The 23,894-nt window shown below is 48.5% G+C and overlaps 1 protein-coding gene across 1 annotated transcript; it reads right to left on the reverse strand.

Annotated features, from left to right (window-relative positions):
• Window positions 1-13: 13 nt before the first annotated feature.
• Window positions 14-23,526, reverse strand: si:dkey-21p1.3 (collagen alpha-3(V) chain). Its single transcript, XM_067229427.1, has 41 exons — window positions 23,145-23,526; window positions 22,393-22,537; window positions 21,762-21,926; window positions 21,168-21,363; window positions 18,106-18,207; window positions 16,303-17,694; window positions 14,897-15,016; window positions 14,758-14,796; window positions 14,618-14,671; window positions 13,930-14,048; window positions 13,536-13,643; window positions 12,608-12,661; window positions 12,479-12,523; window positions 11,780-11,833; window positions 11,501-11,545; window positions 11,338-11,350; window positions 11,153-11,197; window positions 10,513-10,566; window positions 10,317-10,424; window positions 10,161-10,214; window positions 10,025-10,078; window positions 8,641-8,694; window positions 8,440-8,493; window positions 8,290-8,343; window positions 7,624-7,731; window positions 7,022-7,075; window positions 6,289-6,396; window positions 6,124-6,177; window positions 5,860-5,967; window positions 5,338-5,391; window positions 5,176-5,229; window positions 5,007-5,060; window positions 4,889-4,917; window positions 3,957-4,010; window positions 3,661-3,714; window positions 3,382-3,435; window positions 3,235-3,288; window positions 2,880-2,937; window positions 1,443-1,590; window positions 1,084-1,190; window positions 14-166 (listed from the first exon to the last, which is right to left on the reverse strand). Exons 1-41 carry the CDS (start codon window positions 23,524-23,526, stop codon window positions 14-16), a joined length of 4,815 nt encoding a protein of 1,604 aa, XP_067085528.1.
• Between the last annotated feature and the right edge of the window lie 368 nt (window positions 23,527-23,894).

Below are 23,894 nucleotides of genomic sequence, written 5' to 3' on the forward strand. Positions count from 1 at the left end.
CCCAGGGGTCAGGCTATAAGAAGCAGAGAAGGCCCAGGGTGATGATTGGCTCTGGGTCCCTGGGCTGGCCCCCCCTCTCCTCCACCCCCAGGCCCCTCACAGGAAGGAGCTCCATGTCCCCCCGATGTAGCTCGGAGCTCCCCCACACCCTCAACTCCACCTCCACCTGGCAGACGGACACACAGGCAGACAGGGTGAAAATTGTAGGAGGCCCTGTGGGTAGCACCCAGTCAAGATGAAGTATTTGACAGCTCATTGATCTCTGGGGTAAGGCCTGTGTGATGTATGGTAACGCATTAGATTGTCTGCTGTGTGTTGACTGGCATCTAGGGGTGAGGAAATGAACTGTACTCGCCGTGGAAATCCCTAAATTCAGAAGGACTGGCATTTCAAGTGATTCAGTTTACATGACATAACTTGGCTATCCTTTCCCTCTGTCATATCTTTGGGTCTCACCTCACAACCTTTCCTGGTCACGGTGATATGCTTCGAACCAATCTTTGTATTAGTGTCTCCAAGAAAGTGAAGCCTGCCAGTTGTGTTGGCGATGGCGTGGTTGTCTTGGCAACCTATGCTCACACGTTGGGAGGCAGAGTGGCTGTGTAACCGTAGAAACCGCAACTGCACGACATCTAAACCAGCATACTCAATCTAGGATGCATGGACAAATGAATTCATATCAGAGATCTTCATCATGTAAAAATCTCATTACTCTAATCAGTGTGGACTGTAGGAAGACTTACCTTGTTGCTACTATTTATCTGACTGATCCATTGAACAGAACTTTTCGATTTATTCTTTTCTGGTTCCCACTTTCCTGCAATCTGCCATTCAAAGAGTAAATGGAAATGAGCCATCAATATCCTAGACAAAACATTCAGATACTTGACAGTATGAGTGTACCTGAGCAGGTGTAATAGTGAATGAGTGTACCTGAGCAGGTGTAAGAGTGAATGAGTGTACCTGAGCCAGTGTAAGAGTGAATGAGCGTACCTGAGCAGGTGTAAGAGTGAATGAGTGTACCTGAGCCAGTGTAAGAGTGAATGAGCGTACCTGAGCAGGTGTAAGAGTGAATGAGCGTACCTGAGAGGTGACAGGCTGTATGCAGGTAGTCCCTCCTGCGGTGAAGTTACAGAGCACCTGCAGGGCGTCGTAAGGACAGCCCTGGTTCGGGTCCATGTAGAAGAGCCCTAGGGAGAGAGGGTGAAACAGGACAACGTCAACAACACAGGATCCTTATCAACAGCAACCCTAGTCTGAAGTGTCTGAACAAAGGGCACCGCTAGGGTTTCTGGGCCCCCTGGCTAATTTGTACTCGGGGCCCTAAAATCAAAATCACACAGGGAAGTATGGGGTTCTGCTGGGCCCCCTGTCTAACCAGTGCCCCTAGAATCATTCTAATCCCCCTCCCCGTTTCGACGCCCCTGGTCTGAACCACTGACCGTCCTCCAGGTGCGGGTGGATTAGACCCAGCTCGTGACAGGTGGTGGCAGGGCTGTCCCTGGTGCCCTCCGGCCAGCCGAAGGTTCCGGTGACGGCCTGGTCACCCAGATGCCCTGGTGGGCCTCGGGTCACAGTGCTTGGGGGTGGCTGGAAACACGTAAGGGACAGAAGGAGGGTGAGACACACACACCATACTGTGTCTGTAAATATAGTATGAAACAGGAGATGAATGGATCAGCAGAATGAGGGTTAATCGTGTACCAACTTTTAAAGGTCCTCTTCTTTGAAAAATTGGAGCAGGTTTGGTTTTAGTTTTTTGTCTTTGTCCAGGTCCAGGTTTAAATCCAGGTCTAGGTTTGGGTCTAGGTCCAGGTTTGGGTCCAGGTCTAGGTCCAGGTCTAGGTCCAGGTTTGGGTCTAGGTCCAGGTTTGGGTCCAGGTTTGGGGTCAGGTTTGGATCTTGGTCCAGGCTTTTGCCCAGGTTTAACCCCTGGTCTTAGATCAGGTCTAGTTCCTGGTCTTGGATTGGGTCTTAGCCAAGGTCTTAGCCCAGGTCTTAGCCCAGGTCTTAACCCAGGTCTTAACCCAGGTTTTAGCCCAGGTCTTAGCCCAGGTCTTAACCCAGGTCTTAACCCAGTTCTTAACCCAGGTCTTGGACCAGGTCTTGGATCAGGTCTGAGCCCTTGTCTTAGCTCAGCTCCTGGCCCAGGTATCGGAAGCGGTTTAGATCCAGGTCTTCGCCCAGATCTGATCCCTGCTTTTAGTTCAGGTCTTTGCCCAGTTGTTGATCCACGCCTTAGCACCGGTTGTGGTCCAGACCCAGTGTTTAGCTTGGTGCTAGGCCTGGGCACCGGTTGTGGTCCAGACCCAGGGTTTAGCTTGGTGCTAGGCCTGGGCACCGGTTGTGGTCCAGACCCAGGGTTTAGCTTGGTGCTAGGCCTAGGCATGGGTGTGGATTTCTTCAAGAGTTGTGGTCCAGATCTCAATCCAGATCTTGGTGGACCTGGTACGCCAGGTTTACCCTGTGAAAGAAATGTTTCAAAAGCCTCAATGTATAATTTACAATTATAATTACATCCGCTGTTCATTTTTTATCCAAACCTTTGGTTGCTGCAGATATAAATTAAAGAATTAAATTAAAGTCATCCTCACTGGTGGTCCTCTCTGGCCTCTCTCTCCCTTGACTCCAGGCAATCCTTGCACGCCCTTCACCCCCTTAACAAACCAGAACACTGTCAGCAATCCTTCTGCACACACCAATGCATCAAAAAGCCCTGGAAATAGACCCGTTAATAACCATAAAGTGTTATGAACACACCTTTTTCCCAAAGAGGCCCTGGAAAGCAGACAATTAAATTGATCAAAAACGGAACATTCCGTATCAGGAAGTGATTATCAAGCGCTGAAATGATGCTTTCTAAAAGAAATAGAAGTCACGTACTGGAGGTCCAGGTGACCCTCTTCCTCCAGGCGGCCCACGTGGGCCGATGACTCCCTGAATAACATCAGAAACCACAGGTAAAGACCTGACAGGAATTATCCCTGATTCCATTCTATAGATACTATAGATTACAGAACTGCATTACAGCTAACTCACCTGTAGACCTTTTGGACCTATTCTTCCTTTAGGCCCAATCAAGCCCTGATTACCCTACACAAAATGGAAGATGTGTATAGATATCATCATTCATTTGTCACCAGTTACATTCTAAATTAGACACACACTTAGACACACACTTTACACAACTATACATTTCTTGTGTGCTGAAATTGGAATGCAAAAGTTCCCTACTTTGCGTCCAGGAATTCCACTGTTTCCTGATAGGCCTTTGTCACCAGGTTGACCCTGACAACAGGGACATAAAGAATCATGGATCTGAGACAAAAACGACTTTTCAACGATCTGGAAAAGGCGGCTCCTCAGAAACATGAGCTGTACCTTGGACCCCGAGAGGCCGATATCCCCCTTCTCTCCTCGCAGGCCTGGAAGACCCTGATGAAGACAGGAGGAAGTTTACTCTCACGCTGGAAACATCCACTTAAACATCCACTTAAACATCCACTTAAACGTCCACTTAAACATCCACCTAAACATCCACTTAAACATCCACCTAAACATCCATCTAAACATCCAACTAAACAGCCACCGAAACAAGCTTCCAGTTCCTCTTAGTTTGTGTCTCGATGTGTTTGCAGTAGGAAGGTTTTATGAGCATACCTTCGGCCCTGCTGGTCCAGGGGGTCCACGTTTGCCTTTCGGTCCAAAATCCCCCTGGAGAACACAATGGTAGAGCAACATGAAGATACCAGTGCACTGCTTTCCACAGGTAACAACTTCCACCAGAAAATAATCTTTAAACAAAAGTTCCCAGATAAGCCCTACCTTGGATCCAGGGCTTCCATTGTTCCCCCTCAGTCCAAGGTGTCCAAGTTGACCCTGCAACATTCAATGGTACATTCGTACGAAGAAATGTCACTTATAAGAATGTGTGTATGATGATGCATGTCTCTCACCATCTTGCCAGTTTGGCCAGTTCTTCCGGAGGCTCCTCTGTAACCGATATCACCCTGGTGTGTACGGAGAGGGGTGGGAAAGTTAGAGCACACGGTTGAATGTAGATGAATTTATTTCAGGTATTGTGATTGTGGATATTTGAACAGAATATTATCCTACCGGGTCTCCTTCATTCCCTTCAACTCCCAGCAAGCCATCCAGACCAGCAAGACCCTAAAATTACAAACCCCACCCAACACGACCCATTGAGACCAACACTAGACTGTGCCTTGTAATCGGGAATCAGAGCAGCTTTGCTATCACATTTTCTGTGAATGTGGATCTATATGAAATGTGTCTAAATTGGATACTTGCTGGCTTTCCAGGTCTTCCTACAGAGCCAGGCTTTCCCACAGGTCCTGGTGCTCCCTAAGAATTGAAAAACACAGTTTCTCAATACTTTTAGAAGGAGATGGCAAAGGTTCACACATCCTTATTAACTTTTTTTTGTAAACTTTTGTTTTCAAAACTCTTGTAGTACAAAAAAGATTGTTGTTTTCTTGTGCGAGAAACAACGTTTTAGAAAAAGGAAAAAAAGTTTGGAAAAACAAATATGAAAACCTTTTTAAAACCTTTTTTGTTAAATTTTGTGCCAAACTTTTTTCCACGCACACAAAACAATTGTCTCTATCGTGTAATGGGAAAATAGGATAATATCATGAATTAAACCCACCGGCTTTCCAGGAAGTCCCTTACTCCCTTTTTGTCCTGGGCCCTGGTCCAATCCCTTCAAAGAAAGGACCTGGTTAGAAGCCATCATTTGACAGACTGTTATGAGACCCTGTCATCCATGAAGAGATGATGACCTCTCACCTTTGGCCCATCGGGTCCTATGTCTCCCTCTTCTCCTGGGGGACCAGTATGTCCTGGTCGACCTTTCGTTCCAGCTGACCCCACGAACCCCTTCTTTCCCAAGGTCCCCTACAAACACACCCACATGAAGGCAAGCACCTTCTGACGTGTTCAAAACACTTATGTGGCAATTTGAAGAACATAACTGTATTTCTTACCAATTTGCCTCTTTTCCCGGTGCCTCCCTTCCGCCCCATTGGACCTGCCGCTCCCTGGGAGAGAAAACCATCCGTAACATCACATACTAATTCACTGACAGCAAAGATTTAAACCAACTGCACTCTCACAAATTGCTTATTTAGGTTTCAGAAAAACAGAGGTACTTACCATTTCTCCTTTCTCACCCCTACTGCCAAGATAACCCTTCTCCCCAGAATCTCCCTAGCACCCACAGCAACACAGGCATCATCATTAACATGCCTTTTGACCTACAGGAGGTTGGCACTTTGTAGGAACAAGGCGGACATCAAACTGAAAGGTACATCTCACCTTTGGTCCTGGATTTCCATCTTTACCATCTGCACCCCTCTTTCCAGGTGAACCCTGAGGACAGGAGATCACATGCACACGTGTTAACATGTGTTAGAAGATCCATTCAGATCTTCCATTATTTCCCATGTTGGAAAACAGGGGAGTCAGGTGGCTGAGCGGTGAGGGAGTCGGGCTAGTAATCCAAAGGTTGCCAGTTCGATTCCCGGTCATGCCAACTGACGTTGTGTCCTTGGGCAAGGCACTTCACCCTACTTGCCTCGGGGGAATGTCCCTGTACTTACTGTAAGTCGCTCTGGATAAGAGCGTCTGCTAAATTACTAAATGTAAATGTAAAACTGTGAAACAGGTAAATACTTACTCGTGTTCCTTTAGGGCCTATTAAACCTGCAGGGCCTAGATTTCCTGGAGGACCCTGGAACGTCATTGTAAACAAGGGTTAGACATCCATCCTATCCCATCTCATTCACTTCAAGCAGTCTACATGAGAGAACGACTGTGTTAACAGGGCAAGCCACTCACCCTTTGTCCATGGATGCCCTTCTGTCCCTTGGCGCCCCCAGGTCCTGTACTCCCCCCTGTTCCATATCGCCCTGGAAGACCTGACGAGCCTCTATTGCCAGGCTGACCCTAACATAGAGGAAACAGGCATCACTGCACTGGCTAGAGTGGTTAGTGTTATCTGATGGGGCCAGGCTAGTTTTAACGCATGTGATAGCTGAATTTTTGGTTGCCATATGTATGGAGATTGGAGTTTCAGAAAGGTATGGCTTGCATGTCACTCACCTTCAGTCCTGAGACGCCCTGCTTCCCTCTGTCGCCTGGGGAACCCCTGGAACCCTGGAGACGCAGGAAGGCAGGACATGTGTTGGCCAATGGCCTTCTCTCTTGTCCAAACACTTCCTGGGTGGGCAGCCTATTGCGATTTGTTATTCTGGACGAGCCCCCTACCTGTTTCCCTGGTGCTCCAGTGGACCCTTGTACTCCTTGTTTACCTCGGTCTCCTTGGAAACCCTTAAGGCCGCTCTCCCCACGAGGTCCCACTTCTCCCTTCTTACCCTTAAACAGGAACAGGAAATCCCACCGCATTAGTTCTGTCGCACTCAGTGGAACAGCCCGATAAATTTTGTATTTACATGATCCATATTCAGGGCGATTTCGTATTCATGCGATGCGGACGCGTTTTGAGAGAGGGTCCTTTCATCTCAACAAGGCTACCGTGATGAAAGAATACAGGATTTATAAACAGGCACTCACAGCTGGTCCCGCTCTCCCTGCGGGCCCCTCTAGGCCCCTCAGTCCTGGAGGCCCCTAAAGCACAGAGACTGCACCTTTCTTATATATCATCATGATTCATCAACAAACCATTTTCAATATCTCTATTCCCAAAGACGATCCAAAGTGGAATTAACTCTCGTCAAATTAAATCATCAGATCGTACAGAAAATGCTTAGAATTTGTTGGGTTATCCAACATACAGCATAAGGTTAAACTGATCTACAATCAATAATCAATACAGTCTAATCAATATACCTCCTCACCATCGACACCAGCAACTCCCTTTTGGCCAACAGCACCCTTGAATCCCTGCATGATGGAAGAACACGGGAAACGGAGCCCTGATTAGACATCACGCAAAACAACCCAGGTGATCTGAAACTAGACGGCAGAGACATGATTCTACCGTGTCTCCTTTCTCGGCAGCTGCCCCAGAGGCTCCTGTGGGTCCGTCTTTACCCTGGAGGAGGAAGAGGAAGAGGAGGAAGAGGAGGAAGAGGAGGAAGAAGAGGAAGAGGAGGAAGAAGAGGAAGAGGAGGAAGAGGAAGAGGAGGAAGAGGAGGAAGAGGAGGAAGGAGAGGAGGAAGAGGAAGAGGAGAAAGAGGAGGAAGGAGAAAGAGGAGGAAGGAGAGGAAGGAGAGGAAAAGGAGGAAGAGGAGGAAGACAGCAGCACATCACATCTCAACAGGCTCAAACCAAGTTCATCAGCAGGAGATCCCTAGTCTGAGTAGAAAAACCTCTTCAAACACCTTCTACTACTTCAGGGAGGTAGAAAGATCTGTCTAATGTAACTAAGTGTGATAATCTTGTATTTAGATGTGTTGTGTCTTGTTTCTAGTATAAATGGCTTATCTGGTGACTTAATTTAAATAAATGATACAGTATTTTAAGAAATCTTATCAACTAAAAACTGTATTGGTAACCAAATGTACTTGTTTTAAGCATAAGCAGCATAACTAATATTTCTGTACTTGAATCTCTGCAGTGAAAGATGTTGGAGGGACTTACTGGGTAGCCTGCCACCCCTCTGGGGCCCCCAGGTCCAGGGGGGCCCTGGCCTCCCGGGGGGCCCTGGAGCCCCAAACCTCCCCACGGCCCGATGTTCCCCTGCAGGCCCTGCACTCAGTCACCATCGTGAATTAATGAATGAATGAAAGGGAAGTCTGAAACAAATTACTGAATCAACAAATATGTGGATGGATGGATGGATGAGGGTGATGGTTAGGGTTAGATGGATGGATGAATGGATGAAAATACGGAATGAATGAACGAACAAAAGAAGAAGGGAGTGAATGAATCATACAAGAGCTCCTCTATATCCTCTGAGTCCAGGTGCGCCTTGCTCGCCCTGCAACACAAACAGAGCAGATGTTCAGTTTACTGACCAATCCTTCAGCCAGCCTTCATGATAAAGACACTGTCTCGGAACCCAGACCCCTGATTCGACTCACTGGGCCGCCCTGCTCGCCCCTTGGCCCCTCTAGACCGCGGTTTCCCTGCAAGTAACGATAAAACAAACACAGTATGGGCCAACGATAGAAATATGATGTCACAGTCCTAGTCATCGGCAAGAGAATGTGAGAGGTCCACTGTTTCAGGTTTTAGTGTTTTAACCCTGAAGTACTTCCCATGTCATAGGTCGAGGAGTAATAAACAGGAAGTGGTCATCCATACCTTCAGGCCAGGGTTTCCTGGAAGACCAGTTGGACCTTCTTTCCCCTTCACCCCCTGTAGGACACATGGACAGGAGTTGGCTTGACAACAACAGGAGCCGTACTGTTGTTCCAGTAGAGTCCGCTCTGACTCCAAACTCCAGAGACTTACTTTGACTCCAGGCTTCCCAGGTCTCCCAGATATACCCCTGCCTCCTGGGTCCCCCTGCAAAGACAAACCCATGACCACCACCACACTCAGACAAGCACGCTCACAGGACGCAAACCTCAAGGAAACGAGAGTGGGACCGGAACATGTCTACGGGGTACCGTGGAAACAGCGTGGGTGTGGTCGTGAGGGAGTGACACTTACACTCGTCCCCACGGTGCCCTGCACGCCCGGAGACCCCGTCTTCCCCGGCATTCCCTGTCACATGGGACGATGACATCACTCACTGACATCACACACCACCTCCACCATCAAACATCGGGTACTCTTACATAGAGTGTGGTCAAATCTGTGCCCTCCAACGTGAACATTTATTGAGGAACCCCCATGTTAAGTAAGGGCGTCAAACTTTTAAAGCTTTGACATTTAGATAGACAATACCCTTAGTCCTGTTGGTCCAGGATTCCCATCTTCTGCAAGCGGGCCAATGGGTCCCTGAGAGAGAGAGAGAGACAGAGAGAGAGAGACAGAGACAGAGAGAGACAGAGAGAGAGGAGAGAGAGAAGAGAGATACCAAGGGTTGTTTACAAACTGCATCTGTTAACAACACCTGAGAACAATGATAAATGAAAGAGAGGAAATGAAAGGGGTCTCACCGGTGCTCCGTAAGTCCCATCTTGTCCCCTGCTTCCAAAAAGACCTTCAAGACCCTGGGATGAGAGACAGTGTTATAAAGACCATAGGATGAGAGACAGTGTTATAAAGACCTTCTCCATCTCTAAAAGCTGAGATGTTGTTTCATATGTTGTTTGCTTTACAGTCCAGCAAAGTGATGTTTCTCAGTCAAGTTAGAAAGTGAGTTAATCTCATTAATCTCACCTTTAACCCTTTAGGCCCCGTGACCCCTGGGACCCCTGGCCTCCCCTGTGGGGTTACAGTCCAGGAGGCAGATTAAGAAGAGGAGTTCAATGTCAGCAGAAAAAAAAACGTCCTCGTTCAAGACAGATTATAGATTGCAATATTAAGTGCTGTAGTCTACAGCAATTCATTTTGCTCAGGTCAGTACCATGAAAAACAGACAAGACAAAAATACATTAAAAAAATATTTTTTTAAAGAAAAGCAGTGCTTCCAACTAGTTCTGAGAATGTCTGTGAATAAGAAGTGTAGGTACATAGGAACCTTTATACCAGGTTCTCCTTCAGCTCCTCTCTCTCCTGGCTTCCCCATCAACCCCTGGAGAGGGGAGGGGGGGACAGAGGGGGGAGGGTGGGGGGAGACAGAGGGGGGAGGGTGGAGGGGGTGGAGACAGAGGGGGGAGGGTGGGGGGAGACAGAGGGGGGAGGGTGGAGGGGGTGGAGACAGAGGGTGGAGGGTAAGGCTGCTGTTGACCAGACTAACTGGAAAAAAACTGATTTCTCATAACTGATACTCACAAAAGGTCCAGGTAGACTAGCAAAGCCAATCCGACCATCTCGACCCTTGACAGACCAACAGAACGTGATGAAGACGCATCACAACACAACAGATCTGAACAGAACTTGAACTCAACAGGTTCCAGAACACCAGAAGGCAAGTCTCTTCCCTCACCTTGTCTCCTCTGGGTCCAAGCAGGCCCTGGCCACCAGGAGGACCTCTGTCACCCTGGAACAGACCCCGTGTGCAGGATTTTATAAAAAAGTCTGCTCTACCATGAGGAATCCTCCGTTGCCGAGATATCTCTCACCTTCATCCCGTCTCCTCCCTGCTTCCCCTGTTCGCCGATGATGCCGTCGTAACCCTGGAGACGGTCAAACCAATCGAAACCGTTCAGAAGAGCACAAAGGAAGAGGAATCTATATCAAATTCTGAGTGGGTTCCAATCGACAGACAGGCAACTTACAACAGAGCCTGTGGCCCCGAGAGGCCCTACTGGGCCCACATCTCCCGGCAGACCAGACGCCCCGCCTCGGCCCTTGAAGCCACGCCTTCCCGGGAGGCCCGTGGGGCCCTGCAGAGAGCGAGAGAGAAGGACGGGATCATGAGGGACTCTCAGAGACACCAGTGGACTGGGCGGAGTGAGGGGAACTGACACCTACCGTGTCTCCTTCGAATCCTGAATCGCCCTTCTCGCCTTTCTTGGCTTTGATCCCCTGGAGATAAATAAACGTTAAAAACACACATACATGTACACGCACACACAAGTAAGAATGCGAGAAGGTAAACAGATGCATACATGAAAACATGTGAACATGTTTAGCTGGGTAGTTTACATTTACATTTATTCATTTAGCAGACGCTTTTATCCAAAGCGACTTCCAAGAGAGAGCTTTACAAAGTGCATACGTCACTGATCATAACAACAAGATAGCCACAAAACATTGCGAGTAGCCAAAACATGAAGCACACATTGTGAACAACCAAAGTAAGTGCCAAAGGGAAGAACCATAAGAGCATGTAGTTAAACAAGTTACAATTAAACAACATGAACCGCTATACGTGCAAGTGTACCTGTGGAAAAAACAAGCAACAATAATAAAAACAATATATCACGGCGAGTACAAAAAATTTAAAACAGTTACCACTAACCACAAGAGCAACAAGTCAACAAGTAGTTGAAACACGACATAGGGCAGCGATGAGACTGAACAGATGGAAACATTCCTATTTGATTACATTGGAAGAACTTCCAGTCATCTCGTCAATAGGAAATTAGAAAATTGCTTTAAGTAATCTTACGGGATCACCTGAAGGTCCAGGTTTTCCTGGCTTCCCATTGGCCCCCTGAAAAGAGAGAAAAAAGCATTGTAATGTACAAGAAACTTCCTGGTCCTGTTCTGTGATCATGTGTTTGTGTGTGTGTGTGATGAGAAGTCTTACTTTCAGTCCAGGAATCCCAGGGTGTCCTATTTCCCCTTCATTGCCTGTTGCTGCCCCCTAGTGGAACACCACGGAGAACACACACTAAGACACTTCATTTGGCCACAACTAGCAAAATATCTGGGTTGCATGGATGTATATTTCACACTGATATCAACTGGGAGTATGATGAAGTATGATGACTGAGATTTAGGGGTTGACACTTACAGGATCTCCTTTAGGACCTGGGGGCCCCTCTGCTCCTGGGCTGCCCTGTGGAGAAACTTCAAATTCAGCCTCATCAACTGTAACAGTTTATGTCCAATAGAACGTTTTCCAACTGTCAAGTTTGCATACATATCTACAATCAATCAAAAGCACTGCCTCAGCTGCAATACATCTGTATTGTGCAGTAAAGTTCTGTGAAAATCCTGTATTTTATTATATTATATGATCATATTTTTGATGTTGGAGCGAGGTTAGATACTGTTCTGCGGTCCTACCTACCTGTGGTCCTCGAACCCCTGGAAAGCCAACAGGGCCATCAGGACCAGGCTCTCCCTGGAAAACACACAAGTCTGATTTGTAATAACCGTGTACTGAAGAATTGCATGAAAGCAGTTATTCTGCATTTTATTAATGGAGAACAGGTAACTCTCAATCCTTCCTGACTCACCTGTGGTCCAGGATGCCCCCTCAAGCCCGCATCACCTGGCTGGCCCTGCAGAAACACACGCTGAGCGGTTGACGCTAATTTGGCTAAGATGCTAAGCTAACGCATGCAAAGCTGCTAATATAAACAAGCCAACAAAATCAAAAACTGGATCTACTATATGTGAATCACTTCTTACTGGAGGTCCATTGACTCCCGGAACGCCTTTCGCTCCTCTGGGGCCCATTTTACCCTGATGAGAAGCAAATAAGTAGCTTTTACCTACAGGAGATGCCATCAATCTGGGCTAGCTTTTAGGATGTCAGGTGGCTGAGCGGTGAGGGAATCGGGCTAGTAATCCGAAGGTTGCCAGTTCGATTCCCGGTCATGCCAACTGATGTTGTGTCCTTGGGCAAGGCACTTCACCCTACTTGCCTCGGGGGAATGTCCCTGCACTTACTGTAAGTCGCTCTGGATAAGAGCGTCTGCTAAATGACTAAATGTAAATGTCAAGTCTGAAGCTACCAATCTGTAAGAAGAGCTGCTTCTCTTACAGGCGGGCCCGGCGATCCGACAAACCCTTGCGCACCGATATCCCCCTGTCAAACAACAGAGAAATGTCTCGTTACAACCTGGTTAGAAGTCGGTCACAACCTAGTTGCTGCCGATAGGTCGATACTCACCGGTGGTCCAGATGTTCCCAAGAACCCTTTCTGACCTCGAGCTCCTGGTACTCCCTAAGAACATGACAGCGAGAGTTCAGTGTCAGAACATCTTGTTGGAAATGAAGACGTTCCACGTTAGATTCTACCTTGTTAAACACGTGGTGTCTAACGACAGAACTATGATACAGTTAAGCTTAAGGTAACCATAACTCACGATGTAGCCAGTGATCCCATTAAGACCCCTGCTTCCATTGTCTCCCTGGAATCAAACAAGTTTAGCATGATTCTGTATCATGATTCTGTATCATGATTCTGTATCTTTAGCGATTGAGAGACTAGCAACGTGTGAACAGGAGCAGATTAATCTAACCTTCTCTCCTTTACGTCCTCTGTTTCCTTGGGGCCCGGGTTCCCCCTGGTAACCCTGGGAATGAAAATCACCTCACGTTACTGGCTTCTTACTACGAGATAATGGTAGATTCAGCTTCAGGACCTGGCGCACTAGCACTAGCATTTTACGCAAACAGGCATCAACCACGGCCTTTCCCAACCCACTGGCGTAACTCAAATATTTGTTTTCATTTTTCATACTTTAGTTTTCATTGGTTTGGCCCACAGGTTGGGAATCGCTAGACAGCTGTACAAATGCCTAGGCTACATCTGCATGGCTGTAGAGAATGGGGTTAGTTCATGTTACAGTAGAAGTCCCTGCCATTCTTACCCACTCACCCAGCTCCCCTTTGCTGCCCTTTTCTCCTCTGTAGCCCTGAAGACCCTGGTAGGATGAAATGATAAGTTTCAAATCAAGTTCACCCCAAGTACATGCCTACTGTGTTTTTGTACAGAAATCCAGAAATACAACTACATAAACAAAGTACACCATTTTGGATTTTCTATTAGAACCAGATCTGTCCTGTAGCTGAGCGGTGTTGCCAGCTTCTCGCACCTGTTCTCCAGGTATCCCTTGAGGGCCTGGTTCAGCATCCTTGCCCGGAGTCCCATCTCTCCCTGGACGACCCTGAGGGCCTGGCATTCCCAACGGTCCGGGAATCCCCTGGAACACAACACACGCACGCACTTACACACACGCAGGCAGGAAGACCTAACACACACGAAAATATCCCACACAAACACTTGTCTACTTCCTCACACCATTGCACGCATGGTCAGGACAGGGCCAGGATAGTGGGTTGTACTGGACCACAATGTTTACTCATGGAAACATAGGTAGTCCTTTTCTTCTCTTCCATGCCAACCAATGTCCTCCTGTGTTACTACAGGTAGTCCTTTTCTCCTCTTCCATGCCAACCAATGTCCTCCTGTGTTACTACAGGAGTCACACAGTGGTGGAGGTGTCTCCACCTCCACTGAGCTGATTCTTCCTGGCACTGAGACTGGCGATGTGTGCCCACTCTGCAGCTCGGAGTGGCGCCATTAGAGCCTCTGTCTGTCTGGAGCCCTGCAGCTCACAGGGATACTGGCACAGGGGGACTGGCACACAGACTGGCGCTGGCCTGGGGAGTGTTGCTCCAGAGTGTGAAGGCTGAGGTGGAAGGCTAGCTTGTTGGAGATAGGTCATCAGGTTCACTTCTCTTACGCGATTGGACAACCTTTGGTCCAACATGGGGAAATTGGATTTTTTTCTCTAACCTCCATCCTTTGCTGAAGTTAGTTAGTTTACCCCAGCGAGGGTTCTGTTCAAGAGCAGATAAAACAGAGATACCTACGATTTTCCCTCGATCTCCTTTCCTTCCTTGCTTCCCAGTAATCCCAGGTGGTCCCTGAAATGAAAATAATCTCTGCTGTCAATGGAAGAGCAATCTGTCTCTATTTACAGCTAGACAGAGAGGGAACTGCAGCCTGGCTTCAATGTACTTTTTCTACTTTAAATATGTAAGAATTATAAAAAAGCAATGCTTTTCTTCAGGACAAAACTTGATCTCATAACATGACCCAGCTCGTGCTATGAAGCCACTAGAATATCTTTGAATGTACACAGTACTGAACGAGCTGTTGTTGTTTACTTACAGGTGGTCCAGCATCACCTGGGGGGCCGAGGGGCCCTGGGGAACCCTTGAGTTTCTAAGAAGAAAAAAACAACGAAAGTGTCAGGAAAACGAAATGGTCGAGATCACCTGAATCGGACAACAAGTTACAAAGACCCCTACCGGCCACGCTGACACCAGCTTCTTGTAGATTTTCTTTTTCTGTAAGAGAACAAAAGTAAACAAAACATTAGAGCAGGCCTTTACCATCATCAGTCAGACAGACAGCAGGTGAAGAGTCATTTCCCCTCCATGGTGTTACCTTGAAGGTCTCCCATTCTTCCTCTGAGGTTTTGAACACAACAATGGCGGGCATCCCTGGTGGACCAATAGGGCCGCGGTACCCAGTCCTCCCAGTCCTACCCATGCCCCCAGCATAGCCCTGCCACAACACAACACACACTGTCAGAACACAACACACACTGCCTCAATACAACAAACACTGTCAGAAAAACCCCACACACACACTGCCCTGCCACAACACAACACACACTGTCAGAACACAACACACACTGCCTCAATACAACACACACTGCCTCAATAAAACACACGCACTGTCAGAACGCAACACACACACTGTCAGAACGCAACACACACACATTGTCAGAAAACACCACACACTCACTGCCACAACACACGCTGTAAGAAGACACAGACACACACTGTTCTCAGGGGCACATACTCTGTCTCCTTTAGGTCCAAGCAGCCCTGGTAATCCTGGAGGACCTTGCAGGCCCTGGAACAGGCAGGCAATGAGATGTCAGCAGGGTCAAGTTTTGCTTTCATTCTATCTTGTTAAGGTTGAATTGAGATTTCGATTACCTTAAAATGTCATCATCTAACATTAATTGGGATGAATGTAATGTAAAGTCGTAAAAGATTATGATTCTCAGCTGCTGTTGACATGTTTTGTAACTTAACTTGACTGATCAATCAACAAATTATGAAAAAAATGTCATCAAAATCCACGGCATCATTATCACAAACATTGAAAACGATCTTGAAGGATGGTGCTCATTATTCAAAATGTATCATGTATTTAAATGGATTATTCTTTTACTTCTCAAAACAATGACTGTAGCATAACATCGCTGTGAGGAATCCAATGTATCTACCAGTACATGCAGTACAGTACAGATGCACTACTACTGTTCTACCAGAAGGGGGCTCAAGTGTTCAGCTTACTCCTCCAGCCCACCTTGCGAAGGGTTGGAGAGAAATGGTGGACAGACCAAATTGATGACCACCTGCAAACTTCATTTCACTCTCTATCCCCTTTCTCTCTCTCTCTCTCTCTCTCTCTCTCTCTCTCTCTCTCTCTCTCTCTCTCTCTCTCTCTCTCTCTCTCTCTCTTTCCAGATCCCATCTATAAAGCACTTCCAGCTGATGTAAATGACCCCATGCCTTCACCTCTTCCATCAGACAAACTCAATAACTCCACAGAAACCCAATTTCACACAATGGCCATCAGATCTAGTGACAGGTGGATTTACGTAATGTTTTGGAGCGAGTTCTATATGATAAATGTATGTTCTGGGCACTTTTAATGTTCAGAAGAATATTTTTAACGGGAGGAACAGGGTGTTCAATTTCACTTGGATGCAATAATACATATATTATATCTAATGCATTGCTTCGAAAGTAGCAGATAAGCAGTTTGTGTCTTACTCTTAGTCCTCTGAGTCCAGGTTTCTTCCCCATTCCTCTCGGTGTGTGGGCGTGTCTCATGTGCATGTCGACCTCTGATTGGCTCTGCTGCTGCGACGTCACCTCCGGCAGGAAGTCCAAAGTCGATTCACGAGTTTCAGAGTTGATGTCCTCTCTTCCGGTCTCTCCCTCCATCGCCCTCTTGTCCTCCCTCCCTGTCGCCTCACGGCTCCCCTCCTCCATGCCCTCCTCCGTGTCCTCCTCCGTGCCCGTCTCTGTGACAGGCTCCGGAGGCACGGCACTCCCAGCCCTCTCTGTTGGCCCTGCAGGGAGGGACACCTCCATCGCGGTCTCCTCCATGCTCACGGCTGTTGTCACGTTATTCCCTGTGACGGAGACGTCTGTCCCGTTCTGAGGTGAGCTCGTGTCCTGAGGTATTCCAGCTCCCGACGAGGTGTCTCTGTCAGGGAGACGAGGGGGGTTTTGCTTCCGTGCAACAGCGTTCCTCTCCTCGGTTCTCCCCCCGGCGACACTGACATTTCCTGTTTGGTGGAGGGGAGGAAGAGGGGACACGTCCTCTCTCACCTCCCCCCCGTCCTCCCCAACCAGCCTCTTCCCATCCCCAGAACCGACCACCGGGGTGGGATGAACAACCCCCGTCTCCCTGGTGGGTCCGGAGGTTAGTTCAGATCCAGGGGAGATTTGTGTATCTTTTACCCCCACAAAGGAGCTTGTACTTGGGCCTATGGAACCCTCAGCGACACCAAATCCTCCAGCCAGGAATCCCGGTTGCGTGGGACTCTCTAAGAAAGCCACAGGTCTGACAATAGCAGTCTCTACTACCTCAGATGGGTAAATGTCTGTCGCAGTAGAATTCTGCGTGGCTCTGAGCGCTGGGAAGGGCTGGTGCACTCCTTCAGACATGTTGGAGGAGGCTGATTGGTTGGTCCTCTGCAGCCCCTTCCTCCCCCATGATTGGTTGGGACTTGTGGAAGCAGCATATCCATTGGATGAACCATTCCCAGATGGCCTATCAGGTGCAGAGATGTGGAGCTTTGCTGTTTTGAGAGGACCAATCTCCAGGTTTGTCACGGAAGAAATGTTCTTAGCGACGTTTGCAGCTTTATCCTGGTGCAAGGAGGACGTCAGGTTAGAAAGGGTTTTGGACGTCTCTGCGTACAGCATCACCCCCGCCTGTCTCAGTGTGTGGGCCCCCGTCTGGGTCCTGGCTCTGGAAGTCTGGTTGCCTGGAGACGGAGGTGGTCCAAGTTGGTCCTGATGTCCGGTTCTCCTGACATGGTTCTGGTCAGCAGCGGTCTGGTTCTTTGGTCCAAGACGAAGAAACTCATTCCCTGAAGAACGTTCTAGTGCTGCTGAGGTTCTAGCCTCCCCAGCATCTCCTGAGAGAACGTCCTAGAGGACATGGCAGGAGAACGCTTGATAAGGACGTCAGTTTACTGTTTGGGAAAAGCTTGTGCCTTCATGCCGAGTACAATTTAAAAGTAATGTATGTAATTAAGAACTTAAGTATGCACTTAAAAGGTCATTAAACAGTATGTGCTTCAGGGATTCAAGGAAGATATCCAGTAAAAACATCCAACCGGAACTTGAAAAGAGGAGATTGTGTCGAGCCTTTGGGCAAAACTAATTTTTACAGTCTCGTAAACCTCACAGCCTGCTCGAGCCTAATGTGGCATCTGGCAGACAGGCAGACAGACAGACAGACAGACAGACAGACAGACAGACAGACAGGCAGACAGGCAGGCAGGCAGGCAGGCAGGCAGACAGACCAGTGTTTCAGTGTACCAGTAGGGGGCAGTGTACCTGTGTGTGTCCTGCAGTGAGGCAGCTGGAATTGTTGGTCTGGCAGCTCAGTTCAGCTGCTGCAGGGTCTCCCATGATGAAGAGCATCTGCTGAATGGAGCCCTGTGCACAGAACAGACAAACATCAAACCAAAAGGCTGGTCCTGGGGAGAGAACAGAGAATGATTCATCCAATGGATGTACTACTTCCTGAAGTCCCAACCAATCAGGTTCAGGAAACACGAAGCCAGCAGAACTCAGTGACACTATCTCCCAGTAACGTGCTTACAACAGATGGCAGTTGAACAGTCAATCTTTTTTCTAAAGTAAAGACGACGTTCTCAAGCTCCAGGAGTGATGTTTTGGCTTTTATTGTTCGGGCAGAGCAACAATGCCATAACAACATTGTCAAAACCTGAGCCAGAAAAGTACCTCAGTACAAGCCTTATGTTGTATCCTCTGTAGAATGTTAATTCTACAAAACAAGGTGAAAATAGTGAAACCAGTACAAACATCCCAGAGACAAGCCCTTGACCTATGAACCCTGGTGTGACCCTAGGTCATGTTCTGTGTAGACGTCAGATGAGCCTACAGCTAGGAAGTGTATCTGGGTCAAATACTACTTGCAAATACCCGGGAAGTGCATAGCGGAAGAAAATGAATAGACAAGACAGGAATCCAACACACTGAAATACCGGTGAGTGTCTTCGAATAGTGTTTTATCTGTGCGTTTGACGCAAGTGAGTTCAACCATGTGGCTCAGTCAACACTCTCAGAATCTTGTGTTTGTCTTTCTCAGTCGGTCTCTACCTCAACCCTGGATCTGTCTCCTGTCTTGCTGCCCTCAGAGAGACACGTGACAGGTCAGCTCCTTGAAAGAGGTCAGCTTCTTTAAAGAAGGGAGTGAATTAACATATGCATGTCATAGCTTTGAAAAACATCTAAAACTGTACCCAGGCAGTGATTAAAGAGGAAGGTTTCCAGTGAAGATGCCTGGATTCCGAGAGTAATGACAGGATTAACACATAAAGCAATGTGTTGCTGAAAGAAAAACCACAGACCGAAATATAGAAAAACAGGTTAACATTTAGCAAAAAAGTCTTGCTATTAGTCTACGTTTAGGCACTGTGTTTTGTGATCCATCCCACTGCACTGTGCCGTGGGGTCAAGTTCAAAGGTCAAGGATTAAGGCCAAGACTTTGTGTTTGAGTTACACCCAGCAACCATCCTTCGGCCTCTCATCATCCCACAGCCTGGCGGAGCAAACACCGCCGTCTTCACAGACACGAGAGGAAGGACGTTTTTTTTACACCAAGGATTTATGACATTTCCCTGGCCGATGTGAAAATCGTTCCTTTCCCTCATACGATCGCAGGCATGTGTAATAAAGGGCTCAGGGCCGCTCTAGGGCATGCCGAGCCTCTTGTGGTTCACCCTGTACCGACCACATGAAGCCACAAGGCCACACGGCTCATCACACGGAGCATCCCCGGAGTCAGGTGGCTGAGCGGTGAGGGAATCGGGCTAGTAATCCGAAGGTTGCCAGTTCGATTCCCGGTCAAGCCAACTGACGGTGTGTCCTTGGGCAAGGCACTTCACCCTACTTGCCTCGGGGGAATGTCCCTGTACTTACTGTAAGTCGCTCTGGATAAGAGCGTCTGCTAAATGACTAAAAATGTAAATGTAAATGTAAATGTAAACCCCAGAGAAATAACGAGGGGAAAGAACGGGCGGGTGACGATGCAGTTCTGTAGATAAACACTCACATGAGACCTTGACAAACGGATCGCAGTGACTTGAGGTTTCAAAGGGCAGTTAGCTTGTTTAGAGGAAGAAGATACAGATCGGGCGGCCATCTTTTGAAGGCTGCTGTGTTCTGTAATCCACACTATCATGCTGAGAGACGTTGCCAAGCATTCTAGGTAGCGCGCTAGGATCACGGCTTCCACATTTGAGGCCTTGGGCCTAAGAATCTCCAACGAAGCCTTGAATCTAAATGACAAAGACAGTGCAATTCGATGAGATGACAGTCTGACGTCTCCTTTACGACACACCGTTACAGCTGTGTCTGTTGGTTGTTCCTGCATTCCTACAGACCTGGGGAGGTCGAGGGGTATCAAAGAACCACAGGCCAAAGCAACAACAACAGCCCTTCCACAGCAACAGCCCCTGTCCCAGCCAAGCCCACACTGCAGTCAATCACACGCGGATGTCCTCAACAGACACGCAGAAATTCAGACTCACCGTCGGTAACACGGCTAACGGACGAACATGAAAACACTGTTACCGTTTCCATGGGAACGTATTCTCATGGCAACGTAGCTAGACACACACACAGGTCGCACACGGTGGACTTACGCAGCACAGGAGCAGGAGAGTCAGGATGGAGCCCTGCATGGCTGCAGACAAGTCAGACACGTCTAACTGCAGGACGAGCTGTACCTCCTTCTGACAAACCTCAGTCCCTCCCTCTCTCCCTCCCTCCCTCCGGAACAGACCCCTCCTTGGAAATGAAACCAGAGTTTGCTAGAATCGTCACACACTTCTCCACGCCCAAAAAAAACCCGGCCCCCAGACCACAGTCGCTACGTCACACTCTCACACACAGACAGGGCAAACACACACAGGCGCAAGTGTAAACACAAGAAAGGACACACCTTCACAAGAGATGACACAACTGGACGGCACACGCACACTCAAAAACTGCAGAGGAGCGGTCCGCACACAGGGGAGAAAATGACCCCCAAACAAACAGAAAACCGTCACGCTGAGCTATCTAACAGATGTTGCTGATGAACTTCTGTCAAGCAAGAGTCAGCCGTGTCAGATTAGTGCCATCAATCAATCCATCTTCAGATACTTTGTTGACTTGCAATTGAACTTCACATTGAACTGTCCTGCCTCCCCCAGTCCCCCCCAACTTCTCTACCTTCCTCCCCGGGGCACCCCCCTCCCTCCCCAGGGCGGGGTGGCGGGGATGGGTTAGGTGTTGAAGGGTGGGGGTTGAGGGAATGGGGCCCAGGTGAGGAATGTGGCACGGGAGTCTGAAAACCTGGAAGGGGGTGGAGAGGGCGGGGGCTTACGGTAAAGGGTGTATGCTGCGTCTGGGAGGCCCCGCCCAGCAGAGTCAGGCCCTGGGTGTGGACCTGCATGCCCGGGGAGTGCGTCCAGGGGGCGCTGTCCAGCAGGAGGCAGTCCAGGTAGACCCGGAGCCCGGACAGAGACACGGACACAGACAGGTGATGCCACGCCCCGTCCCACAGAGAGGATGCTGGGAACCTGGGGAACACAGGGGAGTTATGATGGGGTGAGAACCCATGACCCTTACATTTACATTTAGACATTTAGCAGACGCTCTTATCCAGAGCGACTTACAGTAAGTACAGGGACATTCCCCCCGAGGCAAGTAGGGTGAAGTGCCTTGCCCAAGGACACAACGTCAGTTGGCATGACCGGGAATCGAACTGGCAACCTTCGGATTACTAGCCCGATTCCCTCACCGCTCAGCCACCTGACTCCCGAGTTATGATGGGGTGAGAGAGAATGTGTAGTGAGCAAGAGAGAGAGGGGGCGAGAGAGAGAGGAAGAGAGAGATGGAGAAAGAGAGACAGAGAGAGAGGGAGAGAGAGAAAGAGAGAGAGAGGAGATAATGTAGATTTGCGCGTGTGTTTCCGTACTCGTAGCGCTGGCTCCAGGTGCTGATGAAGGCGATGTATATGGGCCCCACCGTGAGATGCAGAAGCTCCTCCCCTTTCTCCCCGAGCACAGCCAATAGCGTCCTCTCGTCTGACCACTGACGCTCCAGACGCAGCCTCGTCACAACACTCAGCTCGCTGGGAAAACTAACGGGACAACCAGCACACAGCATCTCTCACGCCTCGCTCAGATTAAGGACAGGGTCAGTGATGTAGTTTTGTTGACCCTGGCCAGTCCGAGTGGAAAGAGTGCCTTATTCATTTCACAAGCTGACGCAGATTTTACCACAACGCTGACACATTCAGTCAGAATCGGTACCCCAAATGTCAACAATCAAGTTCAAGTTGAACACCAAAGCAGAGGGAAAATATCACCAGTCAGACATCTCATATCTGACTCCCCAACTACACAGTCCTAAAGTTAGGCTAAAGTTTTCTCAAGTTCTGATCTTTTGTTTGTTACGAAAACGTTTATGGACGAGCAAAAGGTTTTAACACACGATTAGCATTAGGGTTATTCATTTGAGCTTCTTGTGATTCATTTGAGCTTCTTGTGATTCACTTGAGCCTTTGACCTCCCCAGCTCTCCACCTACTCTGGCTGTGAGACTTACTGCGGTCCGAAGGCGGTGTGTGAGGGGAGGAGAAGTGTGGCGTACTCTCCCAGGTTGTAGGTCGGGCACCCTCTGTCGTCCTGGCTGACCGAGACATTGAAGTGGTCTGTAGACTGCATCTCCAGGAGGGTCAACAGATCCACCTCTGGAAGGAAACAAAAAACCCTCTAAAGCCAACATCTGAATTTTGTTTATCTTCATTTGTTTATGATGGAAAAAACTCTTTGTGGTATTCCTCGTAATCCCACTGGCACGAGAGGGCTTTAACCACAAGAATCTCACCTGGCTCAGGTCAACCCTAACCCTAACTCTCCTTACCAACGAGAAAACAAGATGGCGGCCGTTGTGATGGCTGGTTATGTCAGAGGAAAGTGAGTGTTGTGATGGTAGACCTGCAGGAAGCTCAACGTATGAAACTTCCCCTGGCTGATCTCTCCTCTCTGAAGTATCAAAAAGGTGTGTACCCTTATTCATCCAACACCTGTCCTGTCACTGTGGAGCCCCTCATCCAACACCTGTCCTGTCAGGGTGGCGCCCCTCACGAACAAGAGAGCCACCACAACACCACCCCAATGCCTTCGATGGCAGGTATTTGCTCCGGAAATACACCCAATAGAATGCGATTCAACCAGCAACATTCTGTACAGAAAATGCTTTGGTATCCTATTTGCTGTATGCATTTATGTATCCACACTGTACATATCTAAATCCTAGAATTGTTAGAAACAGGCAAACAACACAGGCTTCCCTACCTTTCCCCAGTGAGGCTGGAAGGTCCTCACAAGCACTTCCATATCCCCCTGATCCCAGACATGGTCTGGAGACATCCTGCGAGGCCTTTGAGTCCACCCCGACACACAGCCCGCCCGCTGCCAGCCAGACGAACACAACAACTCCAGCCTGGGGCAGATTCATCCTCCTCCTCGGCACGGCCGCGTCAGGTGTTCTAGAACTCCTCGTGGTGCAACCGGACCTTCTGGAACACTCCGTGTCCGAGCAAGACGTTCCGGAACGACCGATGTCCAAGCCGAACAATCTAGAACTCTTCCGTGGTTTTAGAACTCCCGGCGTCTGAGCCAAACGTTCTAGAATGTTTGTTTCCAGACTGAGCCTGGCTGTGCTGCTGGAGTCCATGTCTGAGTCAATGTTCTCCTGGCATCTTTGTTTTCACCCATCACACCCACACACTTTTTCCCTTTGCTCTCTCTTACACACACACACACACACACACCACACACACCTTTCTCAGTCATCACAACCAGCCAGCCCATGGATACAGCTCTGACAAACAAGCTAGAGATTTCACCTACTGCCTGGAAGTCTTCTACTGAAGGTCTCTCACCTGGCTATTCTGAGTAGGAGGTAACACCCCCACACACACAGACACTCACTCTAAACCACAGCTAACACCTGGTCTACATCTTCACAGTATAAACGAGCCCAACTTCACATCATCATAAACAGATCTATAAGAAGCAGCAACCCAGTGTGATTTAAACACG

This window comes from Osmerus mordax, chromosome 26 (assembly GCF_038355195.1).
Source record: "Osmerus mordax isolate fOsmMor3 chromosome 26, fOsmMor3.pri, whole genome shotgun sequence".
NCBI lineage: Eukaryota > Metazoa > Chordata > Actinopteri > Osmeriformes > Osmeridae > Osmerus > Osmerus mordax.